Source organism: Sceloporus undulatus, chromosome 9 (assembly GCF_019175285.1).
Source record: "Sceloporus undulatus isolate JIND9_A2432 ecotype Alabama chromosome 9, SceUnd_v1.1, whole genome shotgun sequence".
Lineage (NCBI taxonomy): Eukaryota > Metazoa > Chordata > Lepidosauria > Squamata > Phrynosomatidae > Sceloporus > Sceloporus undulatus.
This window is the reverse complement of record NC_056530.1, coordinates 14764672-14783098: the sequence shown is the minus strand read 5'-3', so window position 1 is coordinate 14783098 and position 18427 is coordinate 14764672. Positions and strand designations below refer to the sequence as shown.

Here is an 18427-nt window from a genome sequence, read left to right as displayed (position 1 = left end):
ATCCAGTCCAGCCCTATTCTTCTGCCCTGCAGGAACTCTCCATCAAAGCCTGTCCTGGGACAGATGGCCACCCAGCCTCTGCTTTGAAACACCTAGTTCCCACTTTAACTGCCCTGGCTGCCTCCTGTTGCATTCTGGGGCTTGTAGTTCAGCGAGGAGGCCTAAGAGCTCTCTGGCTGAATATTCTAAACTCCCCTCCCTTAAACTGCAGATCCCAGAATGCAACAGGAGGAGGCAGCCAGAACAGTTAAAAGTGGAATAGCAACAGTGTAGTCAGATTCGCCATGGATGGGTTTTCTGTGGGATTCTGGGAAGTGTAGTTTGCGGAGTCAAGAGTCCTCCTCCCCCGCCCTTTCTTTGGCGTCTCCGCCTCCTCTTCCCTATCAGCCAATCAGAGGCGAGCTGCTCCGTCGCCGCGGGCGCCATCTTTGATTCGGGCCGGCCTGCGCTTTCCGGAAACAAAATGGCGGACTGAAGGAGGGAGAGGCGCTGGGAGGGCAGCGAGGGGGCGATGACGTCAGAATTGCGTCACGTCCGTTGTCAGGTGGCGGAGGCTGTGGCGGAGGGAGAGCGAGCGAGTGGGACGGTGGCCGGCGGGGCCGGGGCCGGAGGAGGCCGAGATGGGTGAGGCTCCGGAGGGGAAGGAGAGGAGAAGGGAAGGAGGGTCACACTCTCTCAGCTTCGGAAGGGAGGGCCGCAGCGGGGCAGTAGAGAAGCCATACTTGCTCATAGGGAAACACAGAGCAATACTGGCCCAGAGAGAATACTTGCCCCATGGTTCTCTATGGGGAAGCAATCCCCAATATATTCCTATAGACAGGTGTTCCCCAATGGTTCCCTATGGGCAGGTATGGTTTCTCAATGGTCAAGTACTCCCTTATGTTTCCCTATGGGCAAGGATTCCCCTATGGTTCTCTATGGGCAATTAATCTCTAATGAGTCCCTATGGGCAATTAATCCCCTTTAAATCTCTATGGACATGTAATCCCCAATGGTTCTCTATGGGCAAATAATCCCTATGTTTCCCTATGGATTATCTATGGGCAAGGACTCCCCAATGGTTCCCTATGGGCAAGGATTCCCCAATGGTTCCCTATGGGCAAGGATTCCCCAATGATTCCCTATGGGCAAGGATTCCCCAATGATTCCCTATGGGCAAGGATTCCCCAATGATTCCCTATGGGCAAGGATTCCCCAATGATTCCCTGGAGGACCCCATGGTGCCCGATGGGCAAAGATGCCCCCAATGGTTCCCGATGGCAAGGATTCCCCAATGGTTCCCTAGGGGCAAGGAGTTCCCCAATGTTCCGTATGGGCAAGATTCCCCAATGATTCCCTATGGGCAAGGATTCCCCAATGATTCCCTATGGGCAAGGATTCCCCAATGATTCCCTATGGACAGCTAAGAAGACTTAACAAATGGATCTTTTAATAGGTCAGACCAGGGCTCTCCTTAGAAGGAATGATGGTCAAGTTGAGACTATCGTACTTTGGCCACATCATAAAAAGGCATGGATCATTTGGAAAAACAAGAATGCTAGGAAAGGTAGAAGAAGGAGAGGAAGGCCACAAACCAGATGGATAGATTCGATCAGGAGGGTTATTATGGCCAAGGGCTTATTGCAGGATCTGGGCAAGAAGGCAGGTTAGACATGGGTCCCATTTTTCTTTTATTTAGACGTGAATATCCCTGCGCAATATATATATATATATATATATATATATATATATATATATATATATCCCCAGCCCCTTGTGGTGCCAAGCATTTCAGACAATCAGGGAGACTCACCTGGATCAATCCACAGAATGCAATGGTGATCCAAAACGCACTGCAGAAATAATAACCCAGTTTGAGACCACTTTAACTGCCCTGGCTCAGTTGCTAGGGGATTCTGGGAACTGTAGTTTATGGTGGCAGTAGAGCTGTCTCTCTCTCTCTCTCTCTCTCTCTCTCTCTCTCTCTCTCTGACAGATAAGGCTCCGTGCCTCACAGTCCTTGGGGCCAGGGAATGGCTGGCAGGGGTCTGCAGTGGAGACCCATGGGAAAGGGCCTGGCAAGCTACGTACAGGATGGAGATGGGGACAAGGTGGCTGAGGAAGGGGCATGGCTGGTGGGGGGGGGGGGGGGGGGGAGGGGGCCGGGGGGGCCTGGGAGGGGGCATGGCTGGCAGGATGGGAGATGGGAAAGAGTGCCCTGGGAAAGGGCATGGCTGGCAGGGGTCTATGAAAGGGCCCCTCTGGAGTAGTCTATGAAAGGGCATGGCTGGCAAGGAGGCCTGTGATGGAGTGCTCTGGGAAAGAGAATAGCTGGCACAACTTGGTCTGTGAATGTGTGCACATGGATGGCAAGGAGGAAACTCAGTACAGATAACTGAGTCGAGTAAAGATATAAAGCATACACCTGTTTACTTCCATTGCTTCTGGGGTCTATTTTCCCCTTCTGCAATTCCTGCATTCAGGGGAACCACAGGCCCTCACTCCCTTGTAACTCTCTCCCTGTTACGCAGCTGTGCGCTCCCCCTTTAATTTAGTTTATATTTAGCTGTCTAAGTGCCTTTACCCAGCCACCCCCAGACAGTCAAGCCACCTTTCCTCTTCCTCCTCCTCCTTCTTTTCTTTCTGCTCTCTTTCTTGGCCACTCCTCCCCTTCTTGCATCTTCCTCCATTTCTCCCCCTTCCCCACGTTTGCACTCGCTTTGTTTCTTAGACATTGGGGCCGAACATGAAGGGCTCCTCTTTGACAGCAGCTGCTCTGCTTTCTGCCAGCCCATACCTAGTTGCTATCAGGGCTGGTGGGCATTGCTGCCAAGGATGTTCCCCACTCTCCAGGGCCCCTTCCCGTTTGAGAGAGCTCTGCCTGGCTTGCCCTGGACTGACTGGGAGCTGAATGATGGAAACACAAACCGGCTTGTGATGCGATGGAGGTGCTGAGCATGCAGTGGGACAGGTGCGCCTTCCTGGGAGAGACAAAGATGCGGAGAGCAATTGTGCAGAGCAAGCAGCCGTGGCAGAGAAGAAAAGGGTTTGCTAAATCAGTGAAACGGAGAAGCAGAAGAGGTGATGTGAGAACCGTTCTTGACACACCTGAATTGCTGGAAGGGATCCAACCAACAGGTTCAAATGGCAAGAAAGGAGGTTTTGAGTAAAGAATGTAGAACCTTTTGATGGTGAGAACTGGTGGAGTCTCCTCCTTTGGAGGTTTTTAAACAGAGGCTGAATGGCCATTTCTCACAGGGAGGGTTTTGATTGTGTCTTCTTGCATGGCAGAATGGGGTTGCATTGGATGACCCTTGGGGTCTCTTCCAACTCTGTGATTCTGTGGCCATAGCATAGGCTGCCTGGGTGGGTGGTAGGCTCTCTCCCTCTCCTTTGTTGGAGGTTTTGAAACCAGGGTTTGATGGCCATCTTTCAGAGTTGCTTTAGCTGTGGATCCCTGCACAGCCCCTAGTGATCCTTGGAGTCTCTCCCAACTTTGTGGCTTTGAGACAATTGTTGATGCTTGAAGTGGAGGCCCTGCCTGGGATTTAAAACATCCGTTGCATGAATGAGGAAGACTGTGCTCAGCCTGGAGAGGAATCTGTAAGCACTTGCAAGTAACACACACAAAGTGCTCTTTAAACAAGAGTCAAGGAGATTGTGGGTCAGCTGAATTTGATTCCTCTGGTCCTTTGCCAGTTTTAGATGGCCCTCAGGGATCATGGTCTGTGGCCCCGTCACAGGTGTCTCAAGCCTTTGGTTTGGAAACATGTCAATGGTGCTTCTTCTCTTGAGTGTTTAATTTGTCAATTGGCAATCTTTCCTTTCCTTGTGATTGTTGATAGGCCACCTTAGAATTGTGGTTTTGTGGTAGGCCACAAGCCAGGGTTGTAAGGACGGCCGCTTTGGGTACAGAGATGGATTGGCAGATCCGGTGCTCTCCTTGGCATGCCTTTCCTCAGGCTTTGGGCATGTCATTCCCCATGGACTTACTTTCCAGTAAGTCCCCCCAATCGGGGGATGAGATTTTCTCAGGAGCATAACTGTCGATAGATAGATAGATAGATAGATAGATAGATGCATAGATTCCCATCCAATATAACATGGCTCTTCCCACCTTGCTGGACTACAGCTCCCAGCAGCTCCCTAGCCATCACAGCCAATGGTGAAGAATGCTGGGAGCTGTTGTCTGATAACATCTGGAGGGCCACATGATTCCCATTCAGGCAGGTATGTGATCTTTATTGCATAAACCCCTGGTGGCTTTTCCTCTTTTTAAAATGTCTCTTGTATTTTCGGTGATCTCTAAAACTCTCTGTTTAATCCTGATAGGAAGTTGTAAGTGTGTGTATGAGAGAGAAAGAGATTGAGACAGCAACTGATTTATGGGCATAATAAATACATCTGGCACGTATATTTTCTGCTCGAGGTCTTTAATTATGGAGGAGTCAGACAAAGTTGGGAGCTACCGATTGTGAAATCAAAGCACTGAAACTCTGACTCTCCTAGCCGGCGAAGGCGGCTTCTTACACCTCCATGCGCGTGAAGGAGAAAACGGACAGGCTGATGGCTCAAGCAAGCCGTGCATTGGTCAGTCGGGTTGCATGACCGCTCAACAGGTGGTTGACCCATAAAAGGATCAGGAATACTTGCAGGCCCTGGGAGTGGGAAGAGATGGTCCTGCTGAAACCCTGAGGGTTTGAGCTTTTCTTTTCAATTATTCCAGCCCTGATTGCAGCATCACTCTGGGGCTGAGAGGTGTGCAACCAGAGAAGTCAGAGTAAACAGAGTCTATGCAAAATAATAATAACAATAATAATTTGTGTGTGTACAGGCACCTCTTGAAGTCTCCAAAATTTCTCAGAGCAGCATCCTACCAACTACCAACAGGTTGATTTTTGCAATCCAGGAGAACGGTGCAGCTGTGTTTCCTAAGTGCAGTCACTTCCCTCTCTCCGAGTTAAAACCTCAATTTTGGCCAGCATTGTAGCTGTCACGGTTGCCCTGTTTGACTTGTATTGGGTTCATTCATTGTGTGACTGATTAACTTTATTAACCAGTGCATCTTGAAAAGCCAAGCATTTTCCACAGGGAAAAAAAACACATAGGAGGGGGAAATGTTTTCACCTTGCTTTGCCGCTGGCGAGTAGCATCACTCTGTCTTTAGGGAATGTTGTCATTGAACATACAGCCTTTCACCCTTCCAAAATTAAAACTTCGTGAGATATTTGACTGCAGGGCCACCTCTTGCCTTCTGGCGAACATTATCAGTGAACCATCCTGAATTTCCACCAGTTTATGAACTGGACTTAATGATAGTACAGGTTGGATTGTAATTAGGAAGAAGGTAAACTCAGCCCTCCGCTTGCGTTCTTTGCAAAATAGTTGGCTAGGGCTTCATCCTCCTTAGAGCCCTGTGTGGTTGGATAGATTTGTCTTTCTCCCTGTCTGTGTGTCTTTGTCTTTTCTCTTTCTCTCTTCCGGCCAGTTGCACAGCCGTCCAGCTTGCCAAACCTACTCATTCCTTGCAGCGGCCATTGTTGTTGCTGAAGCTGCCAGTGTGACAGAAGTGCAAAAGAAGAACTCCTTTGCTGACATTTCAATGCCCTTTAACAGAGTCCAGCAATGAGGATGTTTATCTGACTCATGCTATCCGGGGTTAGGCCGGTCGGGGCATTTGAGGAGGCTTTACTTTCTGCACGGCCGGGTGAAATATCGCATCCTCCGCCTGGCAGGAGAGTATACAATTTAAAAGTGATTTAAAATTATTACTTTTAAAATTCATATTTTATTGATTCACTATAGAAAAATACAAGGAAGCATTTAAAGCACTTAAAAGCATGTTTATACCTTAAAGATGAAGGTCCAGCACTCCCTCTTTTGCAAAACCAATGCAAAGTCCAAGGCCTGTTAAAATAAAAAGGTCTTTGCCTGCCAGTGGAAAGAGGAGAAGCCAGCTAAGCCTCCCATGGAAGGGAATGCCATAGTCTGGAAGCATCCACCTAGAAGGCTCTGTCTTCCATTTGGAGTGTCGATGGGACCAAGAGAAAGCTCTTCCTCGAAAATCATAAGCCTCAGGTGGATCCTGTGGGGGAGAAGTTTGCACCTGCCTAGCAGAATTGCTTCAGACCCAGTTCTACATCTTTGAAGTCCTGGACTCGGTCCCACATATTTCAGGACAGCTGGGACATGATGTGCTTGTCCCTAGAGATCTCAGAGGCATCAGTGAAGCTCTTCTGGGCCACCAGCAAGTCCTTTGAGACCAAAAGAAGACTTGTGAATGGATCTTTTTGGACTTTGCCCAGAACGATGCACTGCCCCACTATTATGTTCCATCCACTGTTGTCCCGCTATTTCTCATTGCCTGCATTCTGCACGTCTTTGCTTCCTTCCCTTGCAGAAGTCTGTTGGGCTTCACAGCTTCTCCTGGCCTTTTCCTTTTATTGCTTAACCTGGGTCAGGTTTCCAACAGGGTTTCCTTGTAAGGATGGTCCGTTATTTCTGCCTCGGCTGAGTCATGATCTGTTCTTGCCTCCCCAGTTCCCAGGCACGATTTTTCTAGGAATTATAAAGTGAGGCTTTCACCAGATCTGCTGGAGTTTCAGTTCCTTGCCCATTGCGATGTTTTAAATGCAGCCCTTGTCTAATGTCCTCCTCCTTCATCCTCAGCGCTTTGCCACCTTAGTACACAGGCCCTTTGTGTGTATATGCGCAAGTCCTGGGCAGCTGGGCTTTGGTGCTCTTTGGATCTCTGAAACAAGTTGTTGTTGCATGGAAATTGCAGGACAGTGGGGCTTTTCAAGGGTCCCCACAAATGGATCAGGGGCCAAAAGGAGGTGCCGATTCAGTAACGGAAGCAGTTTTGCTGGGCTGGCTTCTCTTTCCATGCCACACAGAGTTGGAACAGAAGCAGATGTTTACGTTTGCTCTTCAGAGGTGGCCAGATATGAAGCAAGAGGCCAAAGATTGAGAACATCTGGCTTCTGACTCGGGTCCCCCCGGCCCCTTTCACAGCTGTGTGTTTTGGGGCCATGGCTGCCTGTTCTTTGCACCAAGGCATCCCACTTGGTTGCCTACAAGGGCTGCATGGAGCAACCTGAACCGCCAGTCCAGTTAAAGTTCTTGGCATGCCTTTGCTCCCCTCATGGAGTTGACCACAGGGGCCGACCAGAAGTTACACATCTCCCTACATCCTCCTCCTCAGCTTCCCTCCAGCTCTGAAGCCTTCACCAGGCCTGTATTTCCTCACAGGTCATTGAGAGTTGCATGTGGTTTATTTGCTTTGCGAGGATGATGTGCATTAGAGTACCACCATGCCTTCCTGATCTCACCTGATTTTGGAAGCCAAGCAATCATACTAAATAGTATGCAACTCTGTGGTCAATACCTGGCAGAAGTTGATCATAGAATCATGTTGGGAGGACCTACAATTGCCTAGAGAAGTGTTTTCTCTAGGAACTTCTAGGTTTTTCCAGCACAATTCTATGGTCAACCTCAGGCAGAGTTGCACTGGAGGACCTAGAGATTCCTAGAGAGAACATATTTATTGAAACTGCAAGTAATCAGATCTGCAAATGTCCAAGCTACAAATGTGGAGGGCCAACTGTATTGGTTTGCACAGAACAGCTATGAAGTCTTTGTCTCGACAAAGAAAGAGTGGTAGGCTTCATGTAGGATTCCCCCTTTTTTTGCATGAACACCAGATGCTTTGGAAAGATCCTCTGTGGCCCCATGCCACCTGGGCACCTCTCCTTGCTTCTGCCCACCAGCTGGCCAGCCACAGTCGCTGATGCAGAGAGCAGCAGCTGACGTTTCAGGTTGGATGGCAGGAAGGGTGCCTTGCCAGGAGTCTCAGGGGAAAGAAGTGAGTCATCCGTTCCACATGCTGCCTCTCAACCTGAGCAGCGTGGGAACGTCTCTCGTATTTCCCTGTGTCACATTATGCCGGGTGCCTCAGCCCTGGGCGGGTGGTTCTGGGTGCCAAACCAGCTCACCGTCTTCCTCTTCGGTCTGAGAAACAGGCAGGGAACAAACATGGGAAAGGGCAAATCTTCTACACTAGTGCTTCTCAGGCTGTCTGACATGCGGGGCTGGCAGGCAATTTATTTTACCCCATTGTGCCAGGGGCTGGCACCATATTTGTGCTGTTTGGGTGCAGTTGTTCCTTCCTTTCCTGTAAATTTGCCCTGGACTCACAACAGTCCAAGGATCGCCACTTTTGAGTTTCTGGTACCTCTGTGTGTGTCCCTGATGTATTGCCTGAAATTTCGAGTCATAGAATAGTAGTGTCGGGAGGAATCCCAGAGGACATCTACTCCAACTCCCTTAAGGTTCAGCAATGCTGTATTTTCCTTTGTTGTTTATGTTAATGGGGAGGAGAAGCTAGCCTACCGACAGAAGTACAATAAACAGGGAACCATTCCTGGGGAGGGATTTCCAGAACTCAAGGGCAGCTGCTGAGAAGTCCCTGTCTCGGTCCTCAACCATGCCTACCTGTGAAGATGGTGGGACTGAAAGAAGGGCTTCCTCTGAGGACCTTGGGGCCTGGGCAGGTTCATATGGGGAGATAAAAACCATTGGCCACCTTGGACCCAAGCTGTGTAGGGCTTTGGAGGTCATAACCAGCACTTTGAATTGCACTAAGAAACAGACTAGTCACTGGCCTGAAACAAAGCTCTGCTTGCCCCTGGCTAGCTGGTCTCCTTAACTGTCTGCAGGCATGATGGTCACTGTGGGAGCCCCATGAAGATACAGCGCAGGGCCTTGTTAAAACAAATTTCTGACTCTCTTTCTCTGTTTTTTTTCCAGAACTCAGAATGAAGAGGCGTGTGTTTGACAGAGGAGGAGGGGAAACATCCACCAAGGCGCTCTGCCCAGGCATTTCCAGCAACAGCACCACCAAGCGGGCTGGACCCTTCATTCTTGGTAAGTGGGGGGACCTCCGTCTTAATAGGACACATGCATGATCTCCAAAGCATATGTGGCCATCGGAACTGTGTCACACTGAAGTGTGGAAGGGCAGGAGAACAGCTCCCAGTTTATTTAATTTTCTTGTTGTTATGTGTAGTCACGTTGACTTTGAATTACTGCAGCCTAATAATGAGAGGCTTCCAAAAGCTCCAGTCATCAGTAGCCTTCCTCAGGTCTTGCAAAAGCTGTGGCTTGCTAGATTGAGTCTGTCCATCTATTGTGTGACCTTCCTCTTGTATTTAACATATTCTGGAGCTGCTATTCCTCAAAAGGATCACAGAGTAGTGTCCAAAAGGGGGTCTGCTTAGAAATAAGTGTTGCAGTGTGTTCATTTGTTAACATAACTGGTCTCCTGAAAAGAATAACTAGAACATTATACTGTTTATTTAGTTCATCTAACATCCAGAAAATTGCAGATTGGCATGTGTATGCGGAGTGTGTGTGAAAAAATTTCCACAAAAAGTATAGCATTTCTTCCATTTTAGAAAATTTTCTGTGGAGAAAAATCCACTCCATATCTCTGAGCAAAGCTGTTCAATTCTGGGGATTTGTGTGTGTTCCAGGGCCTCGTTTAGGCAACTCCCCGGTGCCAAGCATTGTCCAGTGCTTAGCAAGAAAAGACGGGACAGATGACTTCTACCAGCTCAAGGTAAGCAACATGTAACTGAGCCCTTGCCTTTTGGAGTGGAGCTTGGCTTGGCTAGGCCCTTCAGGTAAAATGGTAAATGAATTCACAGCGCATTTCAAACCTTGCTTCTATTTCTGCCCATTGGTGCTTACAGCCCTGCAACACAACGGACAAAGTGGAGTCTTGAGGAGAAGATGCATCCCTTCTCTTTGCCCTCCAAATGTTAGAGCCTCACTCAAATGGAGATAAACACACACACACACACACACACACACACACACATATATGTATATATATTCCTTTGAGAGTTCTCTGTAGCCAGCCATAATACTCCAAAAATGTATGGTTTTGAGGTTTGTGCTTGCTGGATGTCTTGAGGAAAGAGACAACTCCTTTTCACCCACCTAACCTTCTTGTCTCCTTTCCCAAAGATCCTCACCTTAGAGGACAAGAGTGACAAAGCCACAGAAACCCAAGAAGAGCGTCAGGGGAAGATGTTGCTTCATACCGAGTACTCCTTGTTGTCCCTTCTGCACAACCAAGATGGGGTGGTCCACCACCATGGCCTTTTCCAGGTAAGACCATCTTATTCTTGTCATGGCTTTGCGTTTCACAGTGGCAACTAGCCTGGGATGTGTGCAATGTTGTTGCTGGCATTCTCCACCAGACTTTGCCTTTTGGGAAGCTATGAGGTCTGTGTTCCTAAACACACATTCCAAAAATCTGTCTAGCCAAGACTTCCAATCCCAACATCTTCTGGTTCTGAGGGGCCTCAGCTCCCATCATCCCAGTAGTCTGGCTGGTGGATGATGGGAAGTGCTGTTCAGTACATCTGGAAGTTATCAGTCTGGGAAAGGCAAAGCCAACAGATTGTTTTTTCTCCAAACTGTCATAATTGCTTTCACATTTTTTGCCGCTGTTGTCAGGAGCAGCTGCTGGTTTCTTGAGACCTGAAAAAACAACAGTCTACAGTATTTTCCTTGTTGTTCTCTGACAATAAAATATCATTCTGTACTCACTTGAACATGGCTTGCAGCCCACAGCTGGCCTTCCAAAAAGAGTAGGGAACTGCTTCCATTACATTTTCATGCATTTTAGCAGGTGCTTGATGAAGTATTGGTGGAGAGGAATTCTTTGCTTCTAGTAAAAATCTATTTCTACCCCAATGAATCCCTATGGATTCCTCACATGGCATACAGGATTCTGGCCAACATTGTAGTTGGGTTTTTCATTGGACCAGCAGTAAGAGCTAAACTCCCAAAAAGGAAGGGCTAGGTTTGCCCAACGCAGGGGGTCAGCGACTAGCCAGCAGCAAAGTCTGGGCTGGGTGGGGGTGCAAGGCCCCAGTCTTTGAGACAGACTCTTCTTGAGCCATGCAGGACCGAGCCTGTGAGCTTGTGGAAGACCCTGAGTCCAACCGGATGGTCCGGAAGATGAAGAAGCGGATCTGCCTGGTGCTGGACTGCCTCTGCGCCCACGACTTCAGCGACAAGACGGCCGACCTCATCAACCTCCAGCATTATGTCATCAAGGAGAAGCGCCTGAGCGAGCGGGAAACAGTTGTCATCTTCTATGATGTGGTGCGGGTGGTGGAAGCCTTGCACAAGGTACCTTTCTCTGTCCTCTTCCCGAAGGGGCTGCAGGGAAAGCGTGGGCCTGGGGAGGGAGCAGCGGTGACAGCCGTATCTGGAGTGCACAGGGGGCGGTTGAAGCACATGGTTCACTTTTGTCATTTTGCGTCTGGCACAATCCTCTCCTTTGCTCTTAATAGTCAAAATGCTCCTTTGTCATTGCAGAAGAACATTGTGCACAGAGACCTGAAGCTGGGGAACATGGTGCTGAACAAAAGGTAAGTTTTTGTGTCTTTGCCAAACATGTTCTTTTAGCTTTTGGAATTCCTGTGCAACTTTTTTGCCACTCTTCGTTAAAATTGCAATCCCCAGAAGGGAATAAAACAGGTATGCACCGAGCCCAGGGTCAGCATCATCCTGGAGCACTTCCTTTCTCCATCGGATACATCTACACACAAGGCAGGCAAGAACATTAGAAGATTCTGGTGCTGCCTAATCTCCTCCCACCTTCTTTGTATACAACGGCCTTTGTTAAGATTTCAGAGAGGACAGAGAGTGGAGTGCGCGGGAGCTGGGGAGGATGTGGGTCAGATAGTGCATTAGTCAGACACTTGATTCTGGCACCCACACGGCTCAGGTGACTCCAGAGCTTTGTCACTTGCGCAACTGTTCTGAGGTGACTTTCAAAGAGTCACAGGAGGGGAGACTGGGCCAACCCGTTCTTGCCTTAGAGCCTGCATTGGCCACCACCCTCTCCCTTTTGCACCCAGGTGCTTTGGGGCTCACCCTCAGGAGGATACACCTGACACAGCTCCATCTCTGTACACACACCCTTTTTGGGGAAAAATCAAGTGACGTTTGGACCAGCTCCTCTTTCTGTCATGCCTCCATTCTTCCTTATACTAAATCTACAGTTGTAGTCAGGAGGAAAGTCTAGCTCTCTGTGTGTCTTAGTTGGAAGGCATTTCTCTTTTCTTTTTTTAAGCAAGATCCTCTTGAACCCAGATCCAGCCCATAAATAAATAAATAAATACATGGCACCCCGTAATCTTCTCTTCTCCAAGCTAAAAATCCCCAGCTCCCTCAGCCACTCCTCATAAGGCTTGATGGTTTCCAGACCGTCCACCATTTTGATCACCCTCTTCAGGACACACTCCAGCCATGCAATGCTCTGCCTGGGCATCTGGCTCTAAAGTGCAGGGAGGGCATGACCCACCGGAGCATCCATTGAACAATGGTCCCCTGGTGCAGAAAAGGCCCTGAGTCATTGCCCTGGAGTCCCACGCAGGCAAATGGTTCATTTATCACTCTATCCTGCTACCTCCCTCCCTCCATTCCCGCTGCCAAAGGGAGGCAGGTTTTGGCCGACAGCAAATGGCTGCTCATCCACTTAACAGCTGAAGTGCCTTGGACACCGTTTGCTCCTGTGGGTATATGTGGGAGGGGTGGACTCTGCAGTGAAGAGGAAGAAAGAGTAAAAGGAGGAAAATGTTGCTGTCTGGCAAAGGAAGTGGAGGATGTTTATGAGCTCAGGAAGGCCTTTGTGACTTCCTCACAAGGGAGCCATCAAGGGGCTGGCTGCTTGCAGGGCTGAGCCCTTTTCTCCAAAGGTCCCACTTGGTTTATGGCAGGGCTGGACACACACTGTCAGCCCTAAAGGCTGCCCTGTGCAGTTTTCAACTATTTTGTTCATTTTGGAAGAGCAAATGGTCCTCTGGTCACTTCTCTTAACATTCAACATGGATTCAAATTACAAGAGAAAGGATTCCTACTAAACATCAGGGAGAGCTTCTTTCCTGTCAAAGCAATTCCAGGAGTGGAATGGACTTCTTCAGAGAGTAGTGGACTCTCCGTCTTTGGAGGGCTTTGAGCAGAGGTTGGATGAGCAACTTTCAGGAGTGCTTTAGTTTTGGATTCCTGCATGGTACAAGGGGGTTGTGTCCCCTAGTCCAAACATAATTTCTTTCCTTTCCCCCCAGGACCCACCGGATCACAATCACCAACTTCTGCCTGGGGAAGCACCTGGTGAGTGAAGACGACCTGCTGAAGGACCAGCGTGGCAGCCCGGCCTACATCAGCCCAGACGTCCTCAGCGGTAGGCAGTGTCCCTTCTGAGGGGGGTCTTCCTCCCCAACCCATGGATGGGAGGCAGTAGCCAAGGATCTCTTGGGTGGGGGACCTGGAAAAAAAGGATCCTGCTGGAGCCCTGGAGAGAAAGAAAGGCCAGAGTCAGCATTACTGACCTAGAGAGACCAAGGCTGACTGGAGGAGGGAAATGTCCTGCGTGTGCCTCTAATCTGTTCCAGCCCCAGCAGAGGGAATGAGACGAACCAGCCAAATGCCTTAATTGTTGTCACCACCACCACATAATTGAATCTTCTTCTCTTCCTCTTCCTGCAGGTCGGCCATATCGTGGGAAGCCCAGCGACATGTGGGCATTGGGGGTGGTCCTATTCACCAAGCTCTATGGGCAGTTCCCTTTCTATGACAGCATCCCCCAGGAGCTCTTCCGCAAGATCAAGGCTGCCGAATACACCATCCCAGAGTGAGTAAAAGCTGCTGGCCCCAGTCCTGGCCCACTGAAGACCCTCCCCACCTCATCAGGATCCACATGGGCAGCTTCCTTCCTGTCTAGCAAGCTCAGATCTTGGCCCCCTCGGCCTCCTCAGGCTGACTATTGGGATGCTTCATTCACATAGTTGGTGTTGATGCCTTTTGAAATGATAGGAGACATAGTCATGTTCATCTGGAATATCAGTATGCAAAGGGATCTCAACGTTACTGCAAGATCCCTTTGCATATGAAAATGATAATGCCGGTACATAGCTAACATATATATTGTAATGGTAGTATATAACATTGATAACACATGAGAATATAAAATTACCATATTAGTATGATAAAGGGTTCACATGGACACTGAGAAATGAGTGCATTTTAAATTAAAAGAAACTGCAATTGGAAATGCTTTTGTGCTCCAATGGATAGCGATCCCCTTAGGGAAGGGAGTGGGGATCTCTGCCAGGGGTGGTTAGCAGTGGGTCAGCACAGTGAAGGAAAGCCTCCCCTGACCCTCCTTGTTCCCCTGCAGAGATGGACGGGTGTCAGAAAACACAGTGTGCTTGATCCGGAAGCTGTTGGTCTTGGACCCCCAGCAGCGATTGACGGCCTCGGAAGTGCTTGACTCCCTGAGTTCCATCATTGCTTCTTGGTAAGTTGGGAATCATGGAGGCAGTTGGGATGGGGGTCACTCAGCCGGAGGCTCCAGCCTCAAGCAAAACTGATGGGTTCCTAAAGAACAGGCAAGCAGCTAAAGAGGAAGGATGGAAAGGATAACTGGAAAACATTCAGACGAGAGACAAAAAATGAGTTTTCTAAGCACTGGAGGGATGAGAATCTTTGCAGTTTGGGACTTACTCTGTGTGGAAAAACAAAAGGGTGTTTTTTGTGCATTTTCCACACAGGAACCCCAAGTGTGTGTTTCACATGCACTGGGTCCCAAATTATGAATCATCCTTGAGAATTGCACAGTTTTTGCAGTCTTTCTAGTAGCAAGGAGGAAAATGTCAAAAGTATCCATTCTTGCCTGAGAGAATGAGTTAATATCCATACTCAAGGAGGCTGAGAGGGAAGGATGAGGCCAGTATAAATTCGTCAACTCTTTTCCTGGGACCCAGGGACATTCCCTCTCTCAGCCATCAGGGGCATGAGGTCGGTGGGTGTGAGACTGCACATTACTGAGCCTCGTTTCTTACCTTTCTTCTGCAGGCAGTCCTTGTCTTCACTGAGTGGGCCTTTGCAGGTGGTGCCAGATATAGATGACCAGGTGGGAAATCCAGAAAATGCGCACGAGGTGAGTAAGACCCAAGGGGCTTATGGAGGGGCAGGGGGGGACATAAGCCTGATCCTCTGCCCAGGCTGCCCCTAAAGCACTCTGACCCTTCCCCACAGGCCAAAGTGACTGAAGAATGCTCCCAGTATGAATTCGAGAACTACATGAGGCAACAGCTGCTGCTGGCGGAGGAGAAGAACACCCTCCACGAGGCCAAGGGCTTCCTCCAGAAGCGGCAGTTTGGCAACATCCCCCCTGTGCGGCGCCTTGGGCATGATGCACAGCCCATGAACCCCCTCGATGCCGCCATTCTAGCACAGCACTACCTTCGGAAGTAGCCGCATCGCCAGGCCAGAACCCTCTTCCAAGGATGCCACCTGCCCTGACTGCCGCCACCTCCTGGGACCCCTGAGAATGTAGCAAGTCTTCCCCTGCACTCCAAGACCCCCGACGGGTCTCGCCTGCTGGGGTTGGTGCATCCCACCATCACCCTCCGCCCCAAGGGGCAGAGAGAGAAGACAACTCTTTGGGGGTCAGGAGGGGAGAACAGCTGGGCAGATGTTTAACTCTCCCCCTAGACAGCTGATCTGCTTTTAATCATGACTCTGAAATCTACCTCTCTGTCTTTTTTAACCACACTGTTCTCTGGACTGGAAGGACAAGTGCTTCAGGTGGGAAGGTTTGCTCCAGTGGGGCCGCTTTCCTGGCGCAAGCGGTTGAACTGCAGACACACACATATGCGCACCCTGCAGTTTGCGTTTCGCCCCCCCTACGGTTTGAATAAGCTTCATTCTTTCCCCTTCCTTTTCTTTCCCTCTGGGTTTCACTAAAGAAAATCTGTTTCTTAAACCCTCTTCCATTCTGCACCCTCTTACCCCCAAAGCCTCCTTCTGTTGGTTCAGTTTTTAATTTAACGCCTGGTTTGGATATAATTTGCGCAAGCGTCAATTTGAGACACCAGAGACTCAGGTGAACAGAATCGAATTGTGAGATGCAGGAAGAGTTTTTCCAACCAGAAGCTATTTAAAATGTAGCTCTTTTTTTCCCTCCTCATTTTTTGAGAGGTTGTTTTTCTTCTTTTCTGGAGGTGCAAACCTCTCGGTTCTAATTGTTTTGGATTTCCTGGGGTTTCTTCTTTTATTTTTTCCTCCCCCAATTGGTAGCTTGCGAGGGTTGTGGTATTGTTGCGTTAATTCTGTTGATGTCTCTCTTGCCCTCTTCCCCACAGTGGCACAGCTGGAGAGATAGAACTGTGATAATGTGAAAAGGTATTTTGTCCTCCTCCTCTTCTCTCCCGTTCCCACCATTTCCCCCACCCTCACCCCAGTTACCAGCAAGTCAGGTTCAAGAAGAGTTGCTAAGCCTTTGTGGGCTCTTTGCGTCGTCTTGCCATTGTCTCATCACAGCACTTACCTGCACAACCGGGGCACTTTGGGCAAAGATCTTCCAAAGGCCAGGTTGCACCGAGAATGGACCGGATCATTTCTGAGCCACGTTCCTCGAACTGGATGCCTCTCTTGCCAGATTTAAGCCAATTCTCGAGCAACCTTTTCCGGATCATCTTACCCCAGCCTCCTCTCTTACCTGTGCTTGCTTCCCCAGTACCATCGCTGGCATAAGGTTTGGCTTCTCTTTTCCCCGGGACAGAAGCATTGGTCAAAGTGATAGCAAAGAGCGAGTGATACCGACATGGTCATGTCTCATACTGGAGCCGTTTGAACCCACATTGCTAGCGGAGATAAGAAGTTGGGCATGGACAGCCCAAAGCCCTATTTGCAGTAGGAGGAAGTTTTTCCTGAGGAAATGCATTTCCACGGTTGTAGAAAGAAATGCAAGCACAGATTTCGGCCCCTAAAATCTGTTTTAGGAATGCTTTCCTGCTTATAGGAGAAGGTGGAAGGATTTTGAAATTTCAAACTTTGGAAATCTTTGTTGTTTTTGTGGCCAATGCGCAAGGCCTCTTTAAAGCCCTCTGCAAGGCGTTTCCATGGAGCTGGATGTGGGGCAGAACATGCATTATCTCCACTTTGGAAACACCAGGCAGGGAATGAACAAGGATCTAGATGGTCTTTCTCACATGAGGCAGAGGATCTGCTGTGACTCTGGACCACTATTGCCCACCTTCCATGCAGTCTTAGGCCTTCAGCATCAGTGAGTCAGTGGTCCTCCTGAAGCTTCATCCTTGGCCATTTCACCTCTCAGGCAGAAGTTGAACATGAAAAGGCTACCAGAAAGGCAGAAGACCAAGGCGGTGGTGCATTTAGCCTCAGGGCTCCCAGCTAAGAGCCTCCACCATTAACACCCAAACTCCTTTCCAGGTGGGATAGAGTGATGGGGTCCTTTTGTTTTCTCAGGGCTCAGCTTCTGGAGTTACCACTTACAATGCCCAGAACATTTGGCAGGAATGGAAAGAATCCCTTGAGTGGGGAAGGCATATCCTCCCCACTCCAGAAATGAGTTGTGACCCTTGTCGGCTTGTGGCTTGGACGTCCTCATGAAGCTTTGTAGAGGGGTCTACTCTACAGTTTTACAATGGAGGCATCGCCTTGGATTGATGTTGGGCTGCAAGGAGCTGGTTTTACTCTGCGCATTTTCTTAATGAGAGTAGAAGTAATACATCAGCGGCTGAAAGCATCCAGTGCAGGAGGAGGTCTCTGTTGCCCTTCCTAAATGCATCCCTCAAGGGTTGCATTTCTCTCCATCCCTGCCTCCTGTCCCATTTTTCCTTCCCCAATGTAGCTGGATTTGTGTCCGTATCGGTCCCCATCCCAAACTCCGAATAAAGATAGCGATACGCTGGCGGCAGCGCTAGAGCTGAGAGCGTTCCAGCCCTTCTCTTGCATTGTGATGCAACAGAAAAAAACTGGATGAAGATGGAAAGGAAGAAGGAAATTTGGGGTGGGAGATTAGTGGGGAGGCACGTCGGTGTGAGATTTCTGCTTTGGGTAGATTGCAGGCTGATATGTGAGGAACCAGAGACAAAAAAGATCCTGTTGTAAAAATGATAATAATAATAAATTGCAAAGAGAATTTGTATAGAGACCTATTTTTGTATTACATCCAACTTATTCCTGCATGTCAGCAATAAAGATTTCATAACGTAGAATCTGAGATCTCTGTGTGATAACGGGGAATGTCAATCCGCTTTCGGGGGTCAGTTACGCAAAAGCTTGGGATATTGTGTTGAAAGCAAAGGGAGAGCAAAGTTGCCCAAAGTTGTTGGAGGGTGCTCCCATGCCACTTTTTGGCACCAGGGGGCGATGGAGCATCAGGCACAGAATGGGACTCTGCTCCCCATCCTCAGCCAACTCTTGGAAAAGTTACTTTTTGGACTGTGACTTCAGGTCGCCTGTCCACTTACATATTTTTATTGGGGTTTCTTAGGAAAGGATTCCTCAGGGGTGGTTTTGCCAGTTGTTTTGTTGTTGTGTTGCTTCAAATGTTTCC

The 18427-nt window shown here is 49.0% G+C and overlaps 1 protein-coding gene across 2 annotated transcripts; it reads left to right on the top strand.

Moving 5' to 3' along the window:
• The first annotated feature begins 485 nt into the window (after window positions 1–485).
• Window positions 486–18086, top strand: STK40 (serine/threonine kinase 40). 2 transcript variants are annotated; one of them, XM_042440244.1, is made up of 11 exons: window positions 486–624; window positions 8788–8904; window positions 9513–9598; window positions 10009–10152; window positions 10957–11184; window positions 11374–11426; window positions 13128–13243; window positions 13549–13693; window positions 14240–14359; window positions 14917–15001; window positions 15100–18086. In XM_042440244.1, the coding sequence occupies exons 1-11, from the start codon at window positions 621–623 to the stop codon at window positions 15316–15318; spliced, it is 1317 nt and encodes a 438-aa protein (XP_042296178.1). In that variant the 5' UTR covers window positions 486–620; the 3' UTR covers window positions 15319–18086. The 2 variants fall into 2 exon arrangements, with proteins under 2 accessions (XP_042296178.1, XP_042296179.1); XM_042440245.1 differs by lacking the exon at window positions 486–624 and adding an exon at window positions 7709–7843.
• The last annotated feature ends 341 nt before the right edge of the window (window positions 18087–18427 follow it).